General features: G+C 31.7%; 1 protein-coding gene across 3 annotated transcripts; it reads right to left on the bottom strand.

The window, feature by feature from the left end:
- Window positions 1–511: 511 nt before the first annotated feature.
- LOC148308878 (DNA topoisomerase 1-like) lies at window positions 512–19347 on the bottom strand. Of its 3 annotated transcripts, none has more exons than XM_088260934.1 (5): window positions 19237–19347; window positions 17315–17495; window positions 8306–8472; window positions 6421–7995; window positions 512–5915 (listed from the first exon to the last, which is right to left on the bottom strand). In XM_088260934.1, the coding sequence occupies exons 2-5, from the start codon at window positions 17402–17404 to the stop codon at window positions 5813–5815; spliced, it is 1935 nt and encodes a 644-aa protein (XP_088117060.1). In that variant the 5' UTR covers window positions 17405–17495; window positions 19237–19347; the 3' UTR covers window positions 512–5812. The 3 variants fall into 3 exon arrangements, with proteins under 3 accessions (XP_088117060.1, XP_088117061.1, XP_088117062.1); XM_088260935.1 differs by lacking the exon at window positions 19237–19347 and adding an exon at window positions 18894–19199; XM_088260936.1 differs by lacking the exon at window positions 19237–19347 and having other exon boundaries at window positions 17356–17443.
- Window positions 19348–19606: the final 259 nt, after the last annotated feature.

Raw genomic sequence — 19606 nt, 5'->3', positions numbered from 1 at the left:
AATTTGAATTAAAAATAAAATGAATCTCATGTTCGAACATTAATAATATTGATATTTTATCAGTAGGGAGAAAAATCCATACATCGGAAAAAAAATATTTATTAACTGAAAAGTTATATAAACATACGGGCTTATAATAAATGCCCAAGGGGTTATCAGGAACATTTCCAATCATTATAAGCCTAGTATCGTGCTTATAAGCAAAACATTACTTTAATTTAGGGAACACAAATACCGAGTTGGAATTGGTTACGTTAACTTTACACAACATATGAATATATAAAGTCGAGTTTACTTACATGATAAAGGGAGCAACAACATGATTTGATGATTTATTTATTAATTTAAAAAAAAAAACATATTTTTGTATTTTAATTCAAAATACACTTTTTCGCGGTCAACAGTAAATAATAATAAAAATATTACTTATGCTTTCAAAGTCCTTATCACTGCCATGTAAGTTTATACGTACTAAGATAACATTAGGACTTAGCAGAGGACGGTCATGCAATTCTTCGAAAGTTGTTGATAAAACCATCCAGATAAAAATGTGACTCGTCGCTTATCATGAAATTTCATCAATCATCAAATCAATCAGCGGACCACCATGGAAATGAACACTAAATATGTCAACGCGAGGGCTCTGAAACGGTCTTATCCCCACCACCCCTTACCACCTCGCCCAACACTACGGCGGTAAAAACCGTCAGATTATTTTGGCGCTCCCTGTACTTATTGGTGATATTGATTCCACTCCAAAGACTATTACATTAGGTATCACAATATAAGGCATCAAAAGATTTTAAGTAAATTGTTTACTATGTTCTTGCTGTATTATTAAATTAAGAATCAATATTGGGCCTCAAAAGATTTTAAGTAAAGTATTTACTAAGTACTCACTATACCCAGCACGCGATGTGACTCAATCTGATGAAATAGAAAATAAATTTAATCGAAATCTTATTTTAATCCGTTTCATATCATAATAAAAAATATTAGTATGAAAAAACAATTTAATCAAAAGTATTGAAAATACATATATAAATATATCAAATAAAAACAGCGACAACAGTGGACAAGAAGCATGTTGTCTATCATGAAAGACAACATGTAAAAGGTAAACAAAGAATTTGTGAGCATTCGAAAATCAGTGAAATATAACTAACTAACTAACTAACCATCACGCCGCTTCTCCGCAGGGGTAGGTAGAGAGAATAGGACGCCACACCACTCTGTCTTTGCAAACATTCTTCACCTCTTCCACGTTCATGCATCTCCTCATACATACCCAACTGAATTATAAACTGTTTAAAATAAAGATTAAATAAAATTCATAATTATGTTTTCAGGCGTCTCCTAGTACGTAAAGTAATTCGGAAAAGATAATAAATATATTTTATAAAGGTCTCTGCTCATTTAAAAAAAACTTACTAACTTACTTAACATAGATGGTGCCCAGGACGTAACATGCGCAAGATGGTCTCAATTGAAGCAGAAATATAACATGATAATTTTTAATTAACTGGACAAATTATAAGCTAAAATAATAATAATAAAAATGATATTTTCTGGCGTTTCTCGTGTATGTGATTATAATCCATGATTCGGATCTCACTAATAAAAGATACTTATAATATAAAATACTAATATAACTGATAATAAGAAAATACTAATAAAAGAGTTTCTGCTCAATAAAAAAAGTTTCTTTTCATCTCACCCATAGGTGTATCTAGTGAAGTTCTAATAATTCAAGAACAACGTTTCGGAATTGGTTCATATATATAGAACTTCTAAGAATTTGAGTAGTGTGGTTGTCAATAATGGGTAGAATTGGTGAATGTTACACGTGTGTAAAGTGATAACTTTAACCAGCCTATGACGGTAGTCAGCCCCGTAAATGCCCAGACTTCCATATTTTTCTTCATCTTTGATGAGATGCCAAAAAATAATACTTTATTTTTTGGCATAAGTAATTCACCGGTTAATTTGAAATTTTGAATATATTGTAGTACAAAAACACCTGTGATAGGTGTTTTAACATGAAACAAATAACACATTGTTAATTTTTTCAGAATTATGGCAGCGCCATTTGTTGATAGTAACAGCTACGCACTCAATACCAAACATTCCTTATAGCTGACGACATAATTGTTGACATGTGCTATCACCTAGCATATTCAATGTTTTTGATTACAGAATGGTTTCACGGATTGTTAATACTTTAATCGCCTAATAGTACAAGCATTACGAACACCAACCATTTTATTAAAGTATATTTCATTTAGATGTCGAGTACAGTTAGTATTTTTAAAATATTTTTTTTTTATATTTATTAGTTATTTGTCTTGGAAAATTCTCCTTATTAAAATGATTATTATTGAAAATTCGCCTATTATGTACAGGATTTATAGCATATACTATATGGTTTATATGTTTTAAAAATGAAAGTGGATGTGTATAGCTAATAGTAAATTTATAAGTTGATCCCTAAAAACAATACAATAGACACAATGGATTCAATATCTTATATCAATCAAGATTTGTCACAGAGCTCATTTATTTGTCGTATTCGTCTAGTCATAGTTAGTTAAGAATAAAATATAATCTTTCTCATGTAAATAAAATAAACGGAAATCATTTAGAAAATGAAATATTCGTGGAGATATACGCTTTCCTCTTTCGTATTTAGAGCGAAGCAAATGCACTCAAAGGATATTATATAGGTACATGCCAATGCACTAAAAGGACCTCGCTGAAAGTATTAACTTGTGGAAATACTGAAAAGTAAACATTCCTTTTAATGTTTTCAGTCACTACTTACACTTGACATAAAAATATAAAAACTTACACGAAAAAATACCCTATTTAGCAAAAAATTTAAATGATTACATTATATTTCAAATGGTAATTTAATATTTTAAATATTACAATCATAGACGAATTTACAATAAAACTATGTGTAATAGATGTTCAAATGGTGATATAAGGAAATGATGCAAGGCTGAGATAAGCATTATCGAAAGAAAAAATAGGTGTATTGAGATGGTTCGAGCAAGTGAATCGAATGAGTATGAAAGAATATTAAAACAAAATTATAAAGCGAATTTAGTTGGTAAAAGAAGAGAAGAAAGAAAAACTGAGACAAACTTGGCATGATCTAGTATTTCGAATATTTGGGCTTGGTCACGTCAGGAGTCGGAATACTTGGCAGGTATGTATGAAGAGATGCATGAACGTGGAAGGGGCGAAGATTGTTGTGGGGTTCTATTCTCACTGCCTACCCCCGTGGATACGCGATATACTGGTAAACACTTTTTTTTTTAAATTTGTAACAAAAAATCCTTTTTCAGACGGTTCGTTCCTAAAAAAATAGTGAAAAGGCCATTTCACGTTATTTCATATAAAGCGTGGCAATTCCTAACTTTTTAAGTGCCATTGGATAAACTTCATAGGAAACCAATAAAACGAGAAGCAAAGCTGCTGGCTGGTACGCATTTTTATAGAAAAGTCTTACAAAATATGCCCCTGAATTTCATTATTTAATTAATTCGGGTCAGTTACATACATAAATTGGATTTATAAAACAATTGACCGAGAAAGTAACGGCGCCTACGACGATTAGATTTTCAATGGTTTTTATATTAAACTTAAAGCTTTCAACAAAGACATTTTACGCTGTAGCCTTAATAAAAACGGTTTTGCTCTAAGCAATAGTGCTTTGTTCGAATTTATATTTTTTTATAGGTACAGACAACCTTAAATAATCATATTAAGCTTTTTTTAATAAAACTTCTATGGCGGCGATTCGATAATCGATAATTGGACGAGATTCGAAATTGAAATTTCAATAACGCGACACTTTTATTAGGTAAATTTTGTTACGTGAGAGAGAAGAAAGATAAAAAACTTAGAGAGAAGGAAGAGTGCTATACATTCCGACGCCACGGGTGTGGAGAAAAGAGAGCGACATATGCACAACGATACAAAACGTTAGAATAAGATAGTGTCGATGGATTAACACAGGCTCAATACAGGCTATGCCTAAAGAGCCGTAGTACATGCTTATAATTTTAAAAAATGTAAAAAACTATATCAACGAAAAAAAAAAAAAAAATTAAGCATAATTCTCGAACACTGTATCAACTCGTATTTTCCAAGTAAAATTTATTTTAAAAATAGATAGATATTACCGCAAACTGACTGTCGAGTCAATTAAGGAAGAATAATAATAAACAATAATCTGTCCGCCTCCGTAGTGTAACGGCCAGCACGCTCGGCTACCGTTCTGGAGGTCCCAGGTTCGATTCCCAAGGGGGGTAAAATAAATATAAGTGATTTTTTCACTGTAATATTTATTCAATATTACCATGGACTAGTACCTGAAGCGGAGGGCTGATCACCTTTTCTTCATGTGTATAACGATCAAGATAACACTGCGTTTATATGACACAGTGCCCCATGCACCATTGGGGTGCGGATAAGGGTTTAAAAAAAAAATAATAAAAATAATAATAATAATGAACAATGTCGCTGAATCGGTTAGGAATGATAGGTTTTTTAGAGATTATAATTTTTTCACTATACTTTTATTTAATTGTTTATTCGTTACTATAAATATCTTAATATTGATGTATATTCTTTATATGTACATATGTTTATGTTTTATTTTAACTTTATACAAATTCATTTTTTATTTTCGTTGTGATTCAGCAAGTGTTAGAATTTAGTTATTTTTTTATTTCAAAGATCTTCATGAAATATATTTAAGATTCTTCGAGTCGGTATCAAGTATTTAGTTACAACGATTTAAACTCCTGCGGTCGAAAGAAGTAATGGTGTCAACGCGAGGACGTAACGAGTTGTATTATTTTTTAATTATATTATTCATTTGTATCTTTTATATCACAATAACTTATTTGCAGATTTCGATAAGAATAGTATTGATATGGATGTTTATCCTTTCCCTTCCGGTCCTAAAATAAAACGCGCGTCCCGGTGTTGGGTACTCACTACACAATAAAAAATTATCGATCGAAAAAATACGGACGTTTATAGCTAATCCCCTTAATTAATTATAAATGAATTAAAAAATTATAATAACCTAGATTTATTTGCTGAAAACATTAAAAAACCATCTGGCAACGCTCACGGAACAAGCATAGGCCCACTCTTGTCGGAAGCCCATAAGCGACTGCCGACTGCCGCTAGCCAGAGAATATTGAGCAGTGAGCTCCTCACGCTTGCACAGTGCAAGTATGCAAGAGTGAGATGCGAATATAGTGTCGCGGCTCCCGCACATTCTTCACGCGCTGTTTATTTGTTTATTACTATTTATATTATTTTTTTAATTAATGCGTAAATATGAGGAATACCTAAAATCTTAGCTTTGTATGTACTATATTTATAGAGATATTGATGGTTATTAGAAGCAATGTGTACAAGGTACACAACACCGGGAAGGGAGGGTTAAACACGGACATAATGATAAACGTTTTATAAATGTACAACGTGATCATCTAAGCCTTATCAGTGCTAAAAATACATTCAATACATTTAAAGAATTCTACCTGTAAAATTGTTACGTGTCTGTATAATACCCCTCGAAAGATAAATCCAGAAATTCTGTAATTTCGTAATTTTCATTGCGTAACTTACCTTAATATCTTCATACAAAGGATTGAAGATATTGAAATTCGTGTAGATATTGAAAATTTTGTATTTTATATTGCGTAACTTATCTTAATATCTTCATACAAAGGTTTGAACATGTTGAAATTCGTGTTGACAAAAATAAAATTTGAAGAAAAATTACTTAAAAAACGTAATCTTCTGAAGCCATATCCACAGCCCATCGAAATTTTTCCCGTTGTGTTTTGTTATAAATTTTTTCAATGGGGACTCCGTGTTTTTTACACCTGCAAAAAAAATAATCATAATATTAAAATTAAAATACTCATGCGAATCGGTGTTTTTTTTTAAGTCTCGTTTATCAGGGTAAATCGTATTTTTATAATTTCTAGTATAACATTGTATTGAGGCGGGATAATCGATAACCGAACTTAATTTCCTTTTAGCCCAGGTAACATTTAACGTAATTGAATTTTTGCTTAAAGCAGCGTTTTCGTACTGAAAGAAATATATGGTAAATATATGATTTTGAAAAGTGCGATGAGTTATTAAAAGGTAAGAAGTTATAAAAACTAAAACAAATATTTTTTTCTAAATACATGTAGATTAGATGAAGAAAAAAATTGTGTGCAAACAACGCGTCTGGCTCTTAGGCAGCCGGTTGCGGACTGAATTGTTTATTTGAGAGTTTTAATGGTGGTTTTAAAAGACTGGCAAATTGTCACCAATGATTTGGATCAGTTTATTTTGGAACTCCAAAGAACGAGGTTTATATTATAAAATATACTTTACCAAGCAATTGAAATTCTGGGATCTAGGTAATTCAATTTGGATGTTCCCAAAGCTATACTTTTGTTTTCATCACGGTCAGTTTCTTGGACTTTGAGTTTTCTCAATCGTTCCTGGAGACATTCAACTGCTTTCTGCTTCTTTCTTACGGTGAGTTTCTCTTTATCCGACCCGCAACTAGTTCGGCTCACAGCTTCCTTAAAATCGCGTTTTTCTTTTTCAATCTGATCAAGCATTGCCCGAATCTTCTCTGCAAGCGCTTGCATAGACTTCTGATGTCTTTTAGAAATAGCTTTCTGATGGTTACATAATACAGCCACAGATCTATTTGCACGATTATATGCCAGAATTTTTTCCGCGATTGTCGCGTCATTACATGTAAGTTCATCCAGTCGACGTTGAAGCGTGAAAGATGCGTTAAATGTGCGGAAAACCTTGGCAGTCAAGTTAGGCATCAGTCTTTTAAGGTACTCGTTCATTGTTAATGTGTTCAAATGATCAAATAAATTATCTCCTTTTCCTTTGTTTGCTTTAAAGAGCTCTAAATTTTCAAAAACTAATTTTTCAACCGGGACTTCATTATAGTATCGTATAGAATCTTTGCCTAAGAAATCGAAAATAACAACATATTTTTTACCCTCTCTTTCTTTGTGGAGTTGTAAATGTTCGACTCGAAGAGAGCAACAACCCACGGTATCAGTTTGGCCTTCGTCTTTCTCATTCCCCGCTCTGAGTGCCAGCCTGTCAATAAAGTAGAGTGCTACTGCACGCTGCCGAATTTTCATATCTTTAGATTTCCATTCTTTTCTGTACGTTTCTCTGATTTGGTCTATACTCTCAGCTAGCTTTCTAGCAGTTTCGTATTTCTGCCAATCCTTTTCTCCCTTCAATTTGGAGCTAGGATTCAACATAATATATTTAACTTGTTCTTGAATATTTTCTTTCCAGCAGGCGAGCCACGTGACGGTGTTATCATGTCTGACTTCTTGCCACCTGTGTCCAGCCGGAGCTCTCGGTATCCTACTATCCTTGGAACAGTTTATTATCACATTTTCTGGCATGACTCTTTGTTTTATCATACCCATTTTGGGGTGTTCACCACGTCCTCTAAAAAGTCCCGGTGGTTCTATCCGAAAGTTTCCAATTTTCTCAGTATGAGAGTCAATTTTGCATATTCCATATTCTTTTTTAATCTCTTCTTTTTTGGATTTAAGAGCGAGGACTTCAATTTTTGTCTTATCTTTATTACTCTTCGATTGCTCTTTAAAATACTCATACATCGGTCTAAAATCACATTTTGTTAGATCCTTTATTATCGCTCTTTCATCATCATTCATAGAATTACGCCAGTCGTTGAAGAAATTGTGATTAAATACGAATTTCGTGGTATATTCGTGATCGAGCATCTTTGCATAAAATCCAGCGATTTCCTCAGATTTCCTACTTAATGGAAATATCCGCCCGTCGTAGCGGAAAATAACGTCTCTCGGTAAAAGTTCATATTCGGGTGCGAAGAGAGGTCCTTTGTGTTCGAGGAATGTCCATTTTATGTCGTCGTTTTTTGTTTCTTCATCCCACCTACGCAAACAAAATTCAACAATACGACATATGAGTTTTCGTTTTTCCCAACTCAAATTAATATTATAAAAACATCTTTTATATGCATTTTCTTAATTTTATTTGTCCTTATCAACTATTCGAAATTGTATGATAAAGTATTTCAAAATTTGTAAATACTTTTCTTTTATCGCGTCATGATCAATATAACATTAAAAAGTATTGTATTTCGTGGAAAGTAATTTTCGTGTAATCTTGTTAATCTAAGAAGTGATCCTCCGTCAGTTTTCTATTTTTATTATCGTTTGAAAAACATGACAGCTTTTATTACCATTTCCAAATTTCCTCTTCGGCTTCAATTTTTCTCTTTTCCATTGGTAATATTATATTTCCTCCTCCGCTACTTGTTGATGGAATTGGCTCCATATTCACAGCCACTTTTTTCTTTTTCTTGGGTGATATTGCATTTACGTTCTCTCTCGTAAAAGGATTTTCCTTCTAAAAGATTAAATGCGCATATAAAAATAAAATAAAAGTGTGAAAAGGTGCTTTCACAAATGTTTTAAATGGAGAGTTATTTTTATTTATATTTAAACATAGATGAAGAGGTAATTAACATAGGAATGTAGAGGTCTGAGCATTTAAAGGGCTTACCACCTTTCATGGTTTATAAGTGATCCCTTCATACACTTTTTCATTCATTTTGAATGTTCACAAATCTGGTTGTACACCACTTATACTTGTAATTAAAGATTAATAATGTTTATATGATAATGTTTAGATGTAATTAAAGATTAAAATTCAGCGCATTCACAGCTAGTTTAAGCGATCACTTTCTTAAATATTAATAAGGAAGTATCAATTAGTACAAAAAATAATACATTTTTAGGCAAAATTCTGTCGCACGCAATGAAAGTTTTGCATATTATCCAATTTCAAACTCTTTTTTTTTAGTTTGACCTGAAAAAAATATGTATGTTGTAACTTTAACCCATAAAATCTCAGTAATGTAGTAATCAATCGTGGGTAGAATAGTAAACGTCACACAGTCTATAAAATCATCACCAACCAATAACAGTCGTACGTCCTGTGAATGGCCAGACATTCATATTCTCACAAACTTTTTTATCAATACTTAAATGAAAAATGTTAAATATATCACTTTATGCACTTGTAAAATTCGCCAGGCATATCAAGTTAGTTCACTCAAATTTCTAAAGTTGTAAATATTGAAAGTGACCTTTCTAAAAATGGAATTTTGAAGATTATATTTTGAATTACTAATATTTCACAAACAAAGAGAAATAAGATCAGCTACAGATAAAGTAAAAATAGAAGTTTTCGGCAAACTTCAGCGAGGAGAGGTGCAATAAAAAAAATTAAGAAACATTTCACAAAAATACTACGCATCTTCCAATACAATTTTCAGGTCTATGATCTGAAATGGATCTATTGTTAAACAATGACATTTTTTGACATTTAAAATTATAATTTTGAATTGATCTCCTTTAAAACATGCATTTAACTGAAAATTGAATTTTAAATTGAAATTCTATTGATATATTATTATATATACCTAAATATACATATATACTGAGACGAATGTACAATACGTCAAAACGATGTATGATATATTTTGTTCAAATGGTGAAATAAGGAAAGAATGCAATGCTGAGATTAGCATTATGGATAAAACTAAGGAAGGTGTCTTGAGAAAAGGTTTGGGGATGTGGGACGAATGCGTGAAGACATGATAGTAAAACAAAACTCATGAGGCGAATGTGGCTGGAAATGGAAGCAGAGGAAGACCGAGGAAAAAAGGCATGATCAAGTATTTCATACATTTGAAAGTGGTAAGGTATGGAGTCTGAATAATTGGCGGGTATGTATAAGGAGATGCAAGAATGTGGAAGAGGCGAAGATTGTTTGCAAAGACAGATGAGTGTCGTGTTCTATTCTCTCTGCCTACCCCTGCGGAAAAGTGGCGCGATGATTACTTGGTAAGTTAGCTTTACATTCTGTCATATCAACCCTCGAGTCCGTACACAGGTATTCAAGTGTTCGTAAATATGTATTGCGTCTCGACGAGCGTCAAGCCGAAAGCGGCCCAATATTCGGACCATATTTGTGCTTGATGTTTTATATTGAATATGAGTAAATAAATAAATACATTGCTGGAGTGTGCTCGGAGATTTCCCTCCGTTTCTTTGGACTGCTTGTTAAATATCGTCTCAAGTGGACTGTGGGGTTTTTATTAACATATCGTGTTGTTTTTTTTGTTGCTAAATTTCAAGACATTTCTCTTTATACGAATACATATACTTATATCCAAAACATTAAATACAACTTAATTTTTTTTAATGGATAATGTTTATTTCAACTTTACATCGTTTTACAAATGCATTCGTCTGAAAAATCGTATTTCGACTGCATTCAGTCTACTTACAACATAATTTTGCCTTAATTTAAATTACAAATACATATTACCTCGAGCGACTGTCGTTTATTATTAGTATTAGTATTATTATTATTTTATTATAATTAAACAAGAGAAAAAAGAAGTACCAAGAAGGAATAAGCATATCAATATTGAGAGCAAAGTAAAAATACAGAAGATATGTGTAAGACCACATATCGCTCACTCCTTTCAACAACGTCATATATATAAAAAAAACTTGATTTTTCATATAATTTTTTTCAAAAATATAATAAAATGTTTTAAAACTAAATATCAAGATACTTATTGAACTCTTCACTGTACAACAGATCTTTTTAGGTAAAACCTGAAAGTTTTTTCTCCGTTAAAAAAATACCTAGTTTATTAAAAAAAATAATTAAACAATACCTTTTCTTCAAAATGCAAAAACGTTTTGCCCTGTATTATATTACCATATTTTTAACTTTATATTTACCCGCTTTTGTAGCGGGTAAATATAAAGTTAAAAATATGCCGCTTTTGCTGGGATATAGTGCATTTTTTGGGCATTCCCAAAACATGCACAACTGAAAATTGACGATTTTTTTTATATTTACGTTTTTGAAAAGAGTGAGCAATATGGGGTAGAGACCAGAGCAGGCACAGCGAGAACCAAATCTCTTCTAAGAACTTCAGAAATGAGCACATTGCGATGCATAACCGGAAACCCGTTAAGAGACCGAATTAGGATTGCGGAAATTGTGAAAAATGTGTGGTACGGAAGATATAGTCAGATGGGGAAAACAGCGAAGACGATTCTGGAATGCCCATGTCAATAGAATGCAAGAATATATACTTGCCCGAATATGTCTCCAGAGAACTCAGACGGCAGAAGGCCTTCTGAAGGTAGAAAGAAAACGAGGAAGAAGATGATGGTGATTATTTTTTTTATAATTTCTACTACTTTCATTATTATTATTATTCTTTTTCTACTCTTTTTTCTTATCTGTCTTCTTCAACTTCTTCGTTTACTTATTTTTCTTAATATAACTGTAAATGGGGTTAATTTTGTTTTAACCGGCCTGAGCCACAGCAACGGGTAGCCGGATACATCTAGTCCATATATTCGTTTGTATAAAAATGAATGTATGTGTGTTTGTCCTTTATAGACTCCTTTACTGTTCAACCGTTTGCGATGAAACTTTAAAAAATATTGTGTGCATATCTGTAATGGTTTATGTAAATAAAAACGAGAGTAAAACCATAAAGGGTACAGAAATATGAGTAAAATCATTTTCACATTATGACAGTTCTCTCACACCATTTTGTTATTGTGGAACACAAAAACATCTCACTTCGTTTATTGGTCAGGTTTTTGTTTCTAATTCAAATTGTAAAAAACGTGTCCTGTTTGATAAATTTAAATATGCGGAGCTATACCACTTAATCTAGGTAGGTGTAATTTATTCATGCGTTCATCAAACAATAAAATGACTGCAATCAGTGTTGAACGCTGCAGCGAGACTAATTTTCGGAATTTGAAATTCAGTCACATCACCCCACTACTTCATCAACTGCACTGGTAACGCTTTTCCGAAAGGGTTGAGTGTAAAATCCGTCTACTCATTTCTAAATCAATACATAATATGGCTAGAGTATCTAAAAAAAAAAGCTGTGCATTCCAGACGAATTAGTTGATAGATGGAAGTCTTGGGCGTTTTCACGTTATTTTTGTTATTCGAGTAATAGGGATTTTTGTCCGCATCCGTGGTGCAATGGTTAGCGTGTTTAGCTACCGTGCTGGATGTCTCGGGTTCGAATCCCAAGGGAGGTAAAAATAAATATGAGGGATTTTGCTCATATTTATTTAAAATTACCCGGGACTGGTCCCTAAAGCGCAGGAGTGATCACCCTGCCTTCATGTAAGTAACAATCAAGACAACACTGCGTAATACGATGCAGTACCCTATGCACCATTTGGTACGGATAAGGGTTAGAAGATTTGGTTTTTTTGTGTTATACGAGTAAAAGGGATTTTATTATTTTTTTATCCACACGTAAAAACCATCGAAACATATATATTTTTTTTAAATTATCCAGACTGCTTATCTCAGCTTTGCCTTATTTATTTATTTTACCTTTCGAACATCTATCATACATCATTATACCGCGCATTCATGTAAGTGATCATATTTCGACAGTATTAAGTCTACTTTCATTCTTGTTTTGCTCCTCCATGATTCATGTTCGTACATTAGGGTTGGTACCAGAACTCAGCTTTCGGTGTGTGGCTTTTGTTTGCTACAACTGATTTATGTACGCCATTTATAGTGCTCTGTTTCCAGCATCATCTCTTATCCATCCCTAGAGTACATACTTCCTAAATATACGAAATCATCTGTCTGTTCCATATCATATATTGGGAGAAAAGTGTATTTCTCAATCGTTAATATTTTTTTCATTGGTAGAAAATAAATTTACTTTCATATTTAAAGATCATAATTTTATATTATTTTTTGACATCTCATCAAAGATGAAGAATATGGAAGTCTGGGCATCTACGGGGCTTACGACCGTCATAGGCTGTTCTACCCATTATTGACAACCACACTACTCAAATTCTTGGAAGTTCTATATATATGAACCAATTTAGAAACCTTATTCATGAATCACTAGAACTTCACTAGAGACATCTATTGGTGAGATGTAAAGAAGCTTTTTACTAAGCAGAAACTCTTATATTAGTATGTGAGATCCGAATCCTGGATTATAATCACACACATGAGAAACGCCAGAAAATACCATTTTCATTTTTATTATTAAGCTTATAATTCTATACCTTCCATATTCTTCATCTTTGATGAGATGTCAAAAAATAATATGAAAATAACTCCTGTAATCGGAGATAATCCAGATTTTGTGAACAAGTATTTGGACACACTCAAAATGTTGTAAATCATAATTTTATTTTCATATTTGCCGATACTGAATTTGTTTGTACATTTGTGGAAAAATTTGATTAAGATTTATATTTTTGCAGACAATACAAAGTGCTAAATTAAATATAGCCAAGTAACCTAAGGAAAATTATAATTAAAAAAAACCTTTTTTTAGATAATGGTCACGTTTTTTTAAATATTATTTTTACGATGCATATGAATATTTTTATCTTCATCTTAAGTTTTAAAAATACTTCTTTTTAGCGACTTATTAAATGTCTTTTAACGTTAAAATAATGTTTTAACGGTTAAATTAATCATTTTACTATTTCTGTAAAACGTATTCCATTTTTAAAATATTTAACATGTAGATACATATGTAAATTGGTTCTTTAGTATTGACCGGAAATATTTTTTTTTAAATTGAGCGTGTAGCATTGTATACGTGATAGAAGTGAAACTTCTTAAAAAAAAATAAAGAATAACGGAATAAAGTTAGAGAAACAGAAAATACAAAAAATACAAAATTTTCACAAAACGTGTGTTTAATAACTTTTCATATACGTGGTCAAATACATGGCGTATATTAATTTTTGAATTTTTTTTAGTATAAGCCTAGAAAAGTCACTATTAATCAATTTTTTATAGTTTAAATACACTTACATAATAACTCTTCGGGGAAGTATTGAAACAATCACAGGAAACAAATATAAAAATAAAAAAAACCTAAATAATTCCAAAACACAACGATAAATATGACTTGCGCAATGCATGGAACTTCAATGTTCATAAATAGCGTCTAACGATTTTTATTTTTTTCATTTTGTTTTAACTATCCAAAATACATAATGTAATAAAAAATATTAAAAAATACTTGATATGCACATCAAACGACAAAATATACTCGTCGTTATGACTTATTTTTTTATGGTAGAAAATTCTGATGGCTGATTTAATCAGAGAATATTGATTTCTTTTAATTCAACAAGTGGCTCGCGCCAGCCCCTCCGAGCCCCCTGCAGCCCACCGCTGGGTATTTACCAAGTAAAACTTAAATTAAAAATAACTTTAAATAAGTGTTACGTAAGGAAGAAAATTACTTTTATTGTATACTATTCATGAGCCCAATTATTATCATACAAAATATTACAAATCCCATAGTAATTTTTACTGATAAATTGATAGTAAAGATAATTTAAAATAATTTTTGTAGCGCCATTTTCGTAAAATACTACCTCAAGGGCGCTTCATTGGATACATAAATATTTTCATCAACAGTATAGATTTTGTGAAAAACAAAGGCTATAAATTGTAGCAAAATGATCATAATGTAAATTTATGCATGTCAATTTTGTTCGTACAAAAATTAAATTAATGTAATAAACAATTAATATATTTAGTTGGGGTAAAAACCCCAGATGATAACCATTTTTAACTATTAAAATAACGTGCGCATTCTTGCACTCGTTAAATAAAAACAAATTTTATGTAAAAAGGCCTACATTCTGAAAAAATATGGATGCAAAAACATTTAATTTTTTCTTTGGTAATATCTATAAATAATATTTCATTTTAGTTTTTTATTAATAAATCATTTATTATTATCAAACATAATATTTTTTTCAAGAATTATACGAGTAAGACCAATTACGATCCAATTTGAATAAATTTATTAATTAATTTATGAAAGTGTATTTTTACTGTACTTTAATTAATTTTACTAAAATTAAAGAAATATTTTTTATGTATTTTAATATTTCCTTCAAATTTTTCAATTATTCTTATTAGTTTCAAAATGATTTCATTTTAGGATGAAAATAAGCTGTTCGCCTTATTATACGGGAGTTTGTACCCGCAAGACGGAAGAATCTGTAGACAGTGACTAGATTCCAAGAAATAAGGCGAACTTACAATGAATAAAATAGTCTTTAGGGCAGGATTTGCATATGGATTTTTCTCATTAATATGAGCACGTTGCATGGATGTGACGTCAACAATGTTCCTTTGTGGTTGTTTCGCAGACTTCTCTTATGAGAAAATAAAAATTTGAAACAAAGTAAAGCAATTATAAAAAGGTCACTGTTAGCGTCACTGCGAATCCTGTAAAGTGCGGAATGAAGCAATTTCATTAAAACTTTTTAAAAACTGTTCTGGTTGACTGTGGTTTGTAGAAACCCCTTTCAGATAAATAAAAATGTGTGATGTACAAAAAATGTCAACTGCATTCGACCAGAGAAAACACTTCTATCTAGCACCCAAACTATTGTATATAGATAATACAGAACAACTTTGTATCGAATTGGAACTTAACCATTATAATAAAATTAATTTAAATTGTCTTCTTGAAATGGGACACGAGAAGCGTTTGAAGTTGGTCTAAAGTTAAAACAGACAAAATAATATTATGGTTAAAGTGAAAATTTAAAAAAAATCGCTGACACGGACATGGTATCGAGCACAACGAATCAATTTAATTGAAGAAAATCTCTCTGAATCAAATGAAATATTTTATTTTTTCATTAATATTCATTAATTCATACTTTGGGATAAGAAAGAAGAGTATCAGTCTTTATAGTGATTCAGTATTTTTTTTACCTATACGAACATTTAAAACATTGATTATCAATTAGAGCAATTTTATGTTGGATAAACATTGTAAATCCATTAAGAGTAATTTTATATTGGAAAACAATATATTGCTAATTAAAGCAGTTGTATGTTTTAGAAACAATGTTAATCCATTAAGAGTGTTTTATGTTGAAAAAGCCCTTTTTATCTACATAAATAGAGCTGTTTATGTTGGAAAAAGAATGTTAATCCATTAAATATAATTTTGTGTTGGACAAACACTATATCGCTAATAAGAGCAGTTTTTGTTGGTAAAACACGTTTAAATATACATTTGACGTTGGTAAAGCTGTGTCGTGTTGGAAAAATGCTATTAATCTATTAAGAATAATTTGCAAAGGAAAAATAATTTTAGCCATTTAGAGCAGTTTTATGTCACAATAATAATATTTGGCCATGTGAAAAAAAAATATTTTGCGAAAATGCTATAGATCCATTTAAAATATTTTATATTACTAAAATAACAACTCATGACGTATTCAACCTTTATTTCAGTATGATTATTTTTTTTTATAAGCCTCCACTCGTTTATGAGTGATTTTCGTAAAAGACTTATTTTATTAACTTATTGAATATGCATAGGAAAGTATGCTCTATCGTTATTTAACGTGATAGTAAAAGTCGGAAACATAATAACAAACATCAAAGGTTTTACAATAGTGAAGTGTTAACCGTCCGAAAAATGCCTTTGTTTCGGGTTTTTATTCCACCGATTTGGTAAATGTCAACATTTACCAACGCCAATCATTTTTGCGTTGTATGCATTGTACATACCTTTATACAATGTGTTTGTGTATTTTGTGATGAAACTTTTGTCGCGTTACATACCATACGAGTAAAAATCATTAAAAAAAACAAATGTTGCAAAATGCTATAGATTATCAACTTTTTTAAGTGAAACTTTTTCCGGCGGCTATTCGATCATCGATAATTGGGTGAAAATTGAGAGATGACATTTTGTTACACGAGAAAGAAGAAAGATATAACGTCCGGAGAAAAAGAAAGAGATGTATACCATATTCCAACGTCACGGTGCACTCGCGTAAAAGAGAGCGACGCGTCGCGACGTATAGACATTAATTGATTATACCCGTGAAAAGATATTAAACTACTGAAAAATTATAAATATGACTTTTTTAAGCGTATACGGCGTCAAAAAAAATATAAATAGTTGATTTACGCCACGTATTTGACCACAAGCATTTTATGAAAGATTTTTTAACAAAATATTTTTGGTGCATATTTTGCATTGCATTTATTTTAAGATGTCTCTGTCTCACACTAAATTTTTCTTTATTTTTTTAGAAGTTTCACTTTTATCACGTGAACGGTGTTGCATGCACATTTTTTTAAATACCTTTAATTTGAAATCATTTTTATTGCAGGGACGGTTCAAACCTTCGGATTTGGAGTTGTCTTGCGCAATAATAGTCTTGGGATTATCCATTTGTAAAAAGACAATTTATGGATCTTTTTTTACATTGGAAAATAAATTATTATAAAAATCATATGGCGATCGGTATAATCCTTGTTAAAACCTGTAAAGAAATAATTTATTAATCTTCCTATTTTTCAATTATATGATACGCTCGTGTATCACTCGGCTACCGTACTGGAGGTCCCAGGTTCGATTCCAATGGGGGGGGGGGCAAATAAATATAAGTGATTTTTTCACTCTAATATTTATTCAATTTTACCCTGGACTCGTACCTGAAGCGAAAGGCTGATCACCTTTCCTTCATGTGATAACGATGAAGATAACACTGCGTTTATATGATGCAGTACCCTATGCACCATCGGATGTGGATGAGGGTTTGAAGAATGAACATTGTCTTTATATACAGAATTAAGTTGACTACCACCTCTCACCTTCTTTCCTCAGAAATGCGACTTGACAGAATGCTGCAAAAAGGCTGTGCAAAAAAATTCAGAAGTGATTTCACGGATGACCAGAACTAGATAATTGTACACATGGGTCGGGTGGGGTCATTAGAAAGAAATAGAAAATTTGAACAGATTTTATTTGAATCTTTTGACATGAAAACCATGCTTCCTTCGCTTCAGTAACTGTGCGTTTTGTTTTCCATCAAGTTTTAATTTTTCCATTGTGAATTGCAACAAAGGAAATGTTATGGACATTCAAAGGTTTAGGTCATGACGTTGTTGGGTCATGACGTAGCTAGGTAATGACGTAGTTGGGTCGAGGAGCTAGAGTCACGGGATAGATTCCCGTAAATTGTAAAGTGAATTCAAGAATGATTTTAATTGGATAAGTTGTTTGTTTTAAAGTAGAAATCATAATACGAGGGTTGTCTTATAAGTTTTTTTTATATAGAGATGGAATAAATAGAAGATAGGTTATAATGAATTTATTACTTTTCAAAATGAACGATTCAAAATCCACGATGCTGTTCAAGAGAACCCATATGGAAGAAGACCACATGTAGGACCTCCAAAGCGAAAGTGTGATAGCTGGCAATACACATCACAAGAGACAGATAATGGAGCAGACAGATCCTAGGATCTATAAGAAGGAAGAAGAAGGAGAAGAATATTCTTTGTGAAGATGAGTACATTTTTTGATGCGTCCAAACCGAATTTGAGGACAGTTTTTTCACTCGTCTTCGTACAGTCTAAATAACGTTTTAAGTTAAACTGTTCTTGATTTTCGGTAATGTGAAAAAATCGTTAGGACTTTACAACATCCATTAATCGGTTTAAGTAACAACCTTTAAAGAAGTTGATATTTAATTGTTTTTTTTTATTCGATTACCCATCGCTGACTGTTACCATTGAGTTCATAGTTATTTTTCATATCACTATTTATCATTTATATAAACTAATATTGTAAGACCATTGGGAGAATACGATGGATGGTCCTGCAATTCGACGTTATATTGCTCTAAAAATGTTATTTTCTGGCGGACTGTACTTACATCATCTTGGTGGCATGTGGTTGGTAATAAAAGCAGAAGAGGACCGAGAAAAAATCGGCTTGATCAAGTATGTCAAATACTTGGGCGTGGTCAGGTCAGAAGTCGAAATAATCGGCGGCTACGTATGAGGACATGCACGAATATGGAAGAGGCGAATAATGTTTGCAAAGACAGAGTGGTGTTACGTTATGTTCTCTCTGCCTACTCGTTCGGAATATACGAGTATACTTGTTAACGTTTGTAAATGAGAGAGAAAGAGAGAGACACGGCTTATTTATGGTAAATGTTTACTTCATTTACTATCTAATGTCAATAATTTAATTTCTTAGAACGACACACCTACCGTGTCTTTTAGCTGTTCTCCGTTCCTTCTATTGTTCCATGATTATGTACTGATAAAGTCTATTTCTACTTGTAGTATGAATGACGGCCACTTCTTGTTAAGTCCAAAAATTAACGATCGCCCAATAAAAATAATTTAAATTTAGATCACTTATGTTATGAGGTGACTACTTGAACTTTATAAAATGTGCTGAATAGTACCCGCTTAACATTAAAAAATGTAGATATTAATGAAAATGGTTGAGCTGAGTAGACTTATTTTATTTGGCAGACTTTCATGAAACGTATGTAAAATACTACTAGAATTGTTTTAGATACTAGCACACCGGAATGCACACCGGATACCGGAATGTATGAAATAATGTATGGAA

The sequence above is a fragment of the Brachycentrus maculatus genome, unplaced genomic scaffold, assembly GCF_059751285.1.
Source record: "Brachycentrus maculatus isolate JH-2025_06_01 unplaced genomic scaffold, ASM5975128v1 h1tg000144l, whole genome shotgun sequence".
NCBI lineage: Eukaryota > Metazoa > Arthropoda > Insecta > Trichoptera > Brachycentridae > Brachycentrus > Brachycentrus maculatus.
This window is presented reverse-complemented; position numbering and strand designations above follow the sequence as displayed.

What these genes read in the sequence shown, in the direction of transcription:
- LOC148308878 (XM_088260934.1), bottom strand. Translation starts at nt 17,404, where the DNA reads ATGGATAATCCCAAGACTATTATTGCGCAAGACAACTCCAAATCCGAA. An exon ending in GAAGAGGAAATTTGGAAATG is followed by an intron (nt 7,996 to 8,305) that starts GTAATAAAAGCT and finishes TTGTTTGCGTAG; the next exon opens with GTGGGATGAAGAAACAAAAA. An exon ending in CCCAGAATTTCAATTGCTTG is followed by an intron (nt 5,916 to 6,420) that starts GTAAAGTATATT and finishes TTTTTTTTGCAG; the next exon opens with GTGTAAAAAACACGGAGTCC.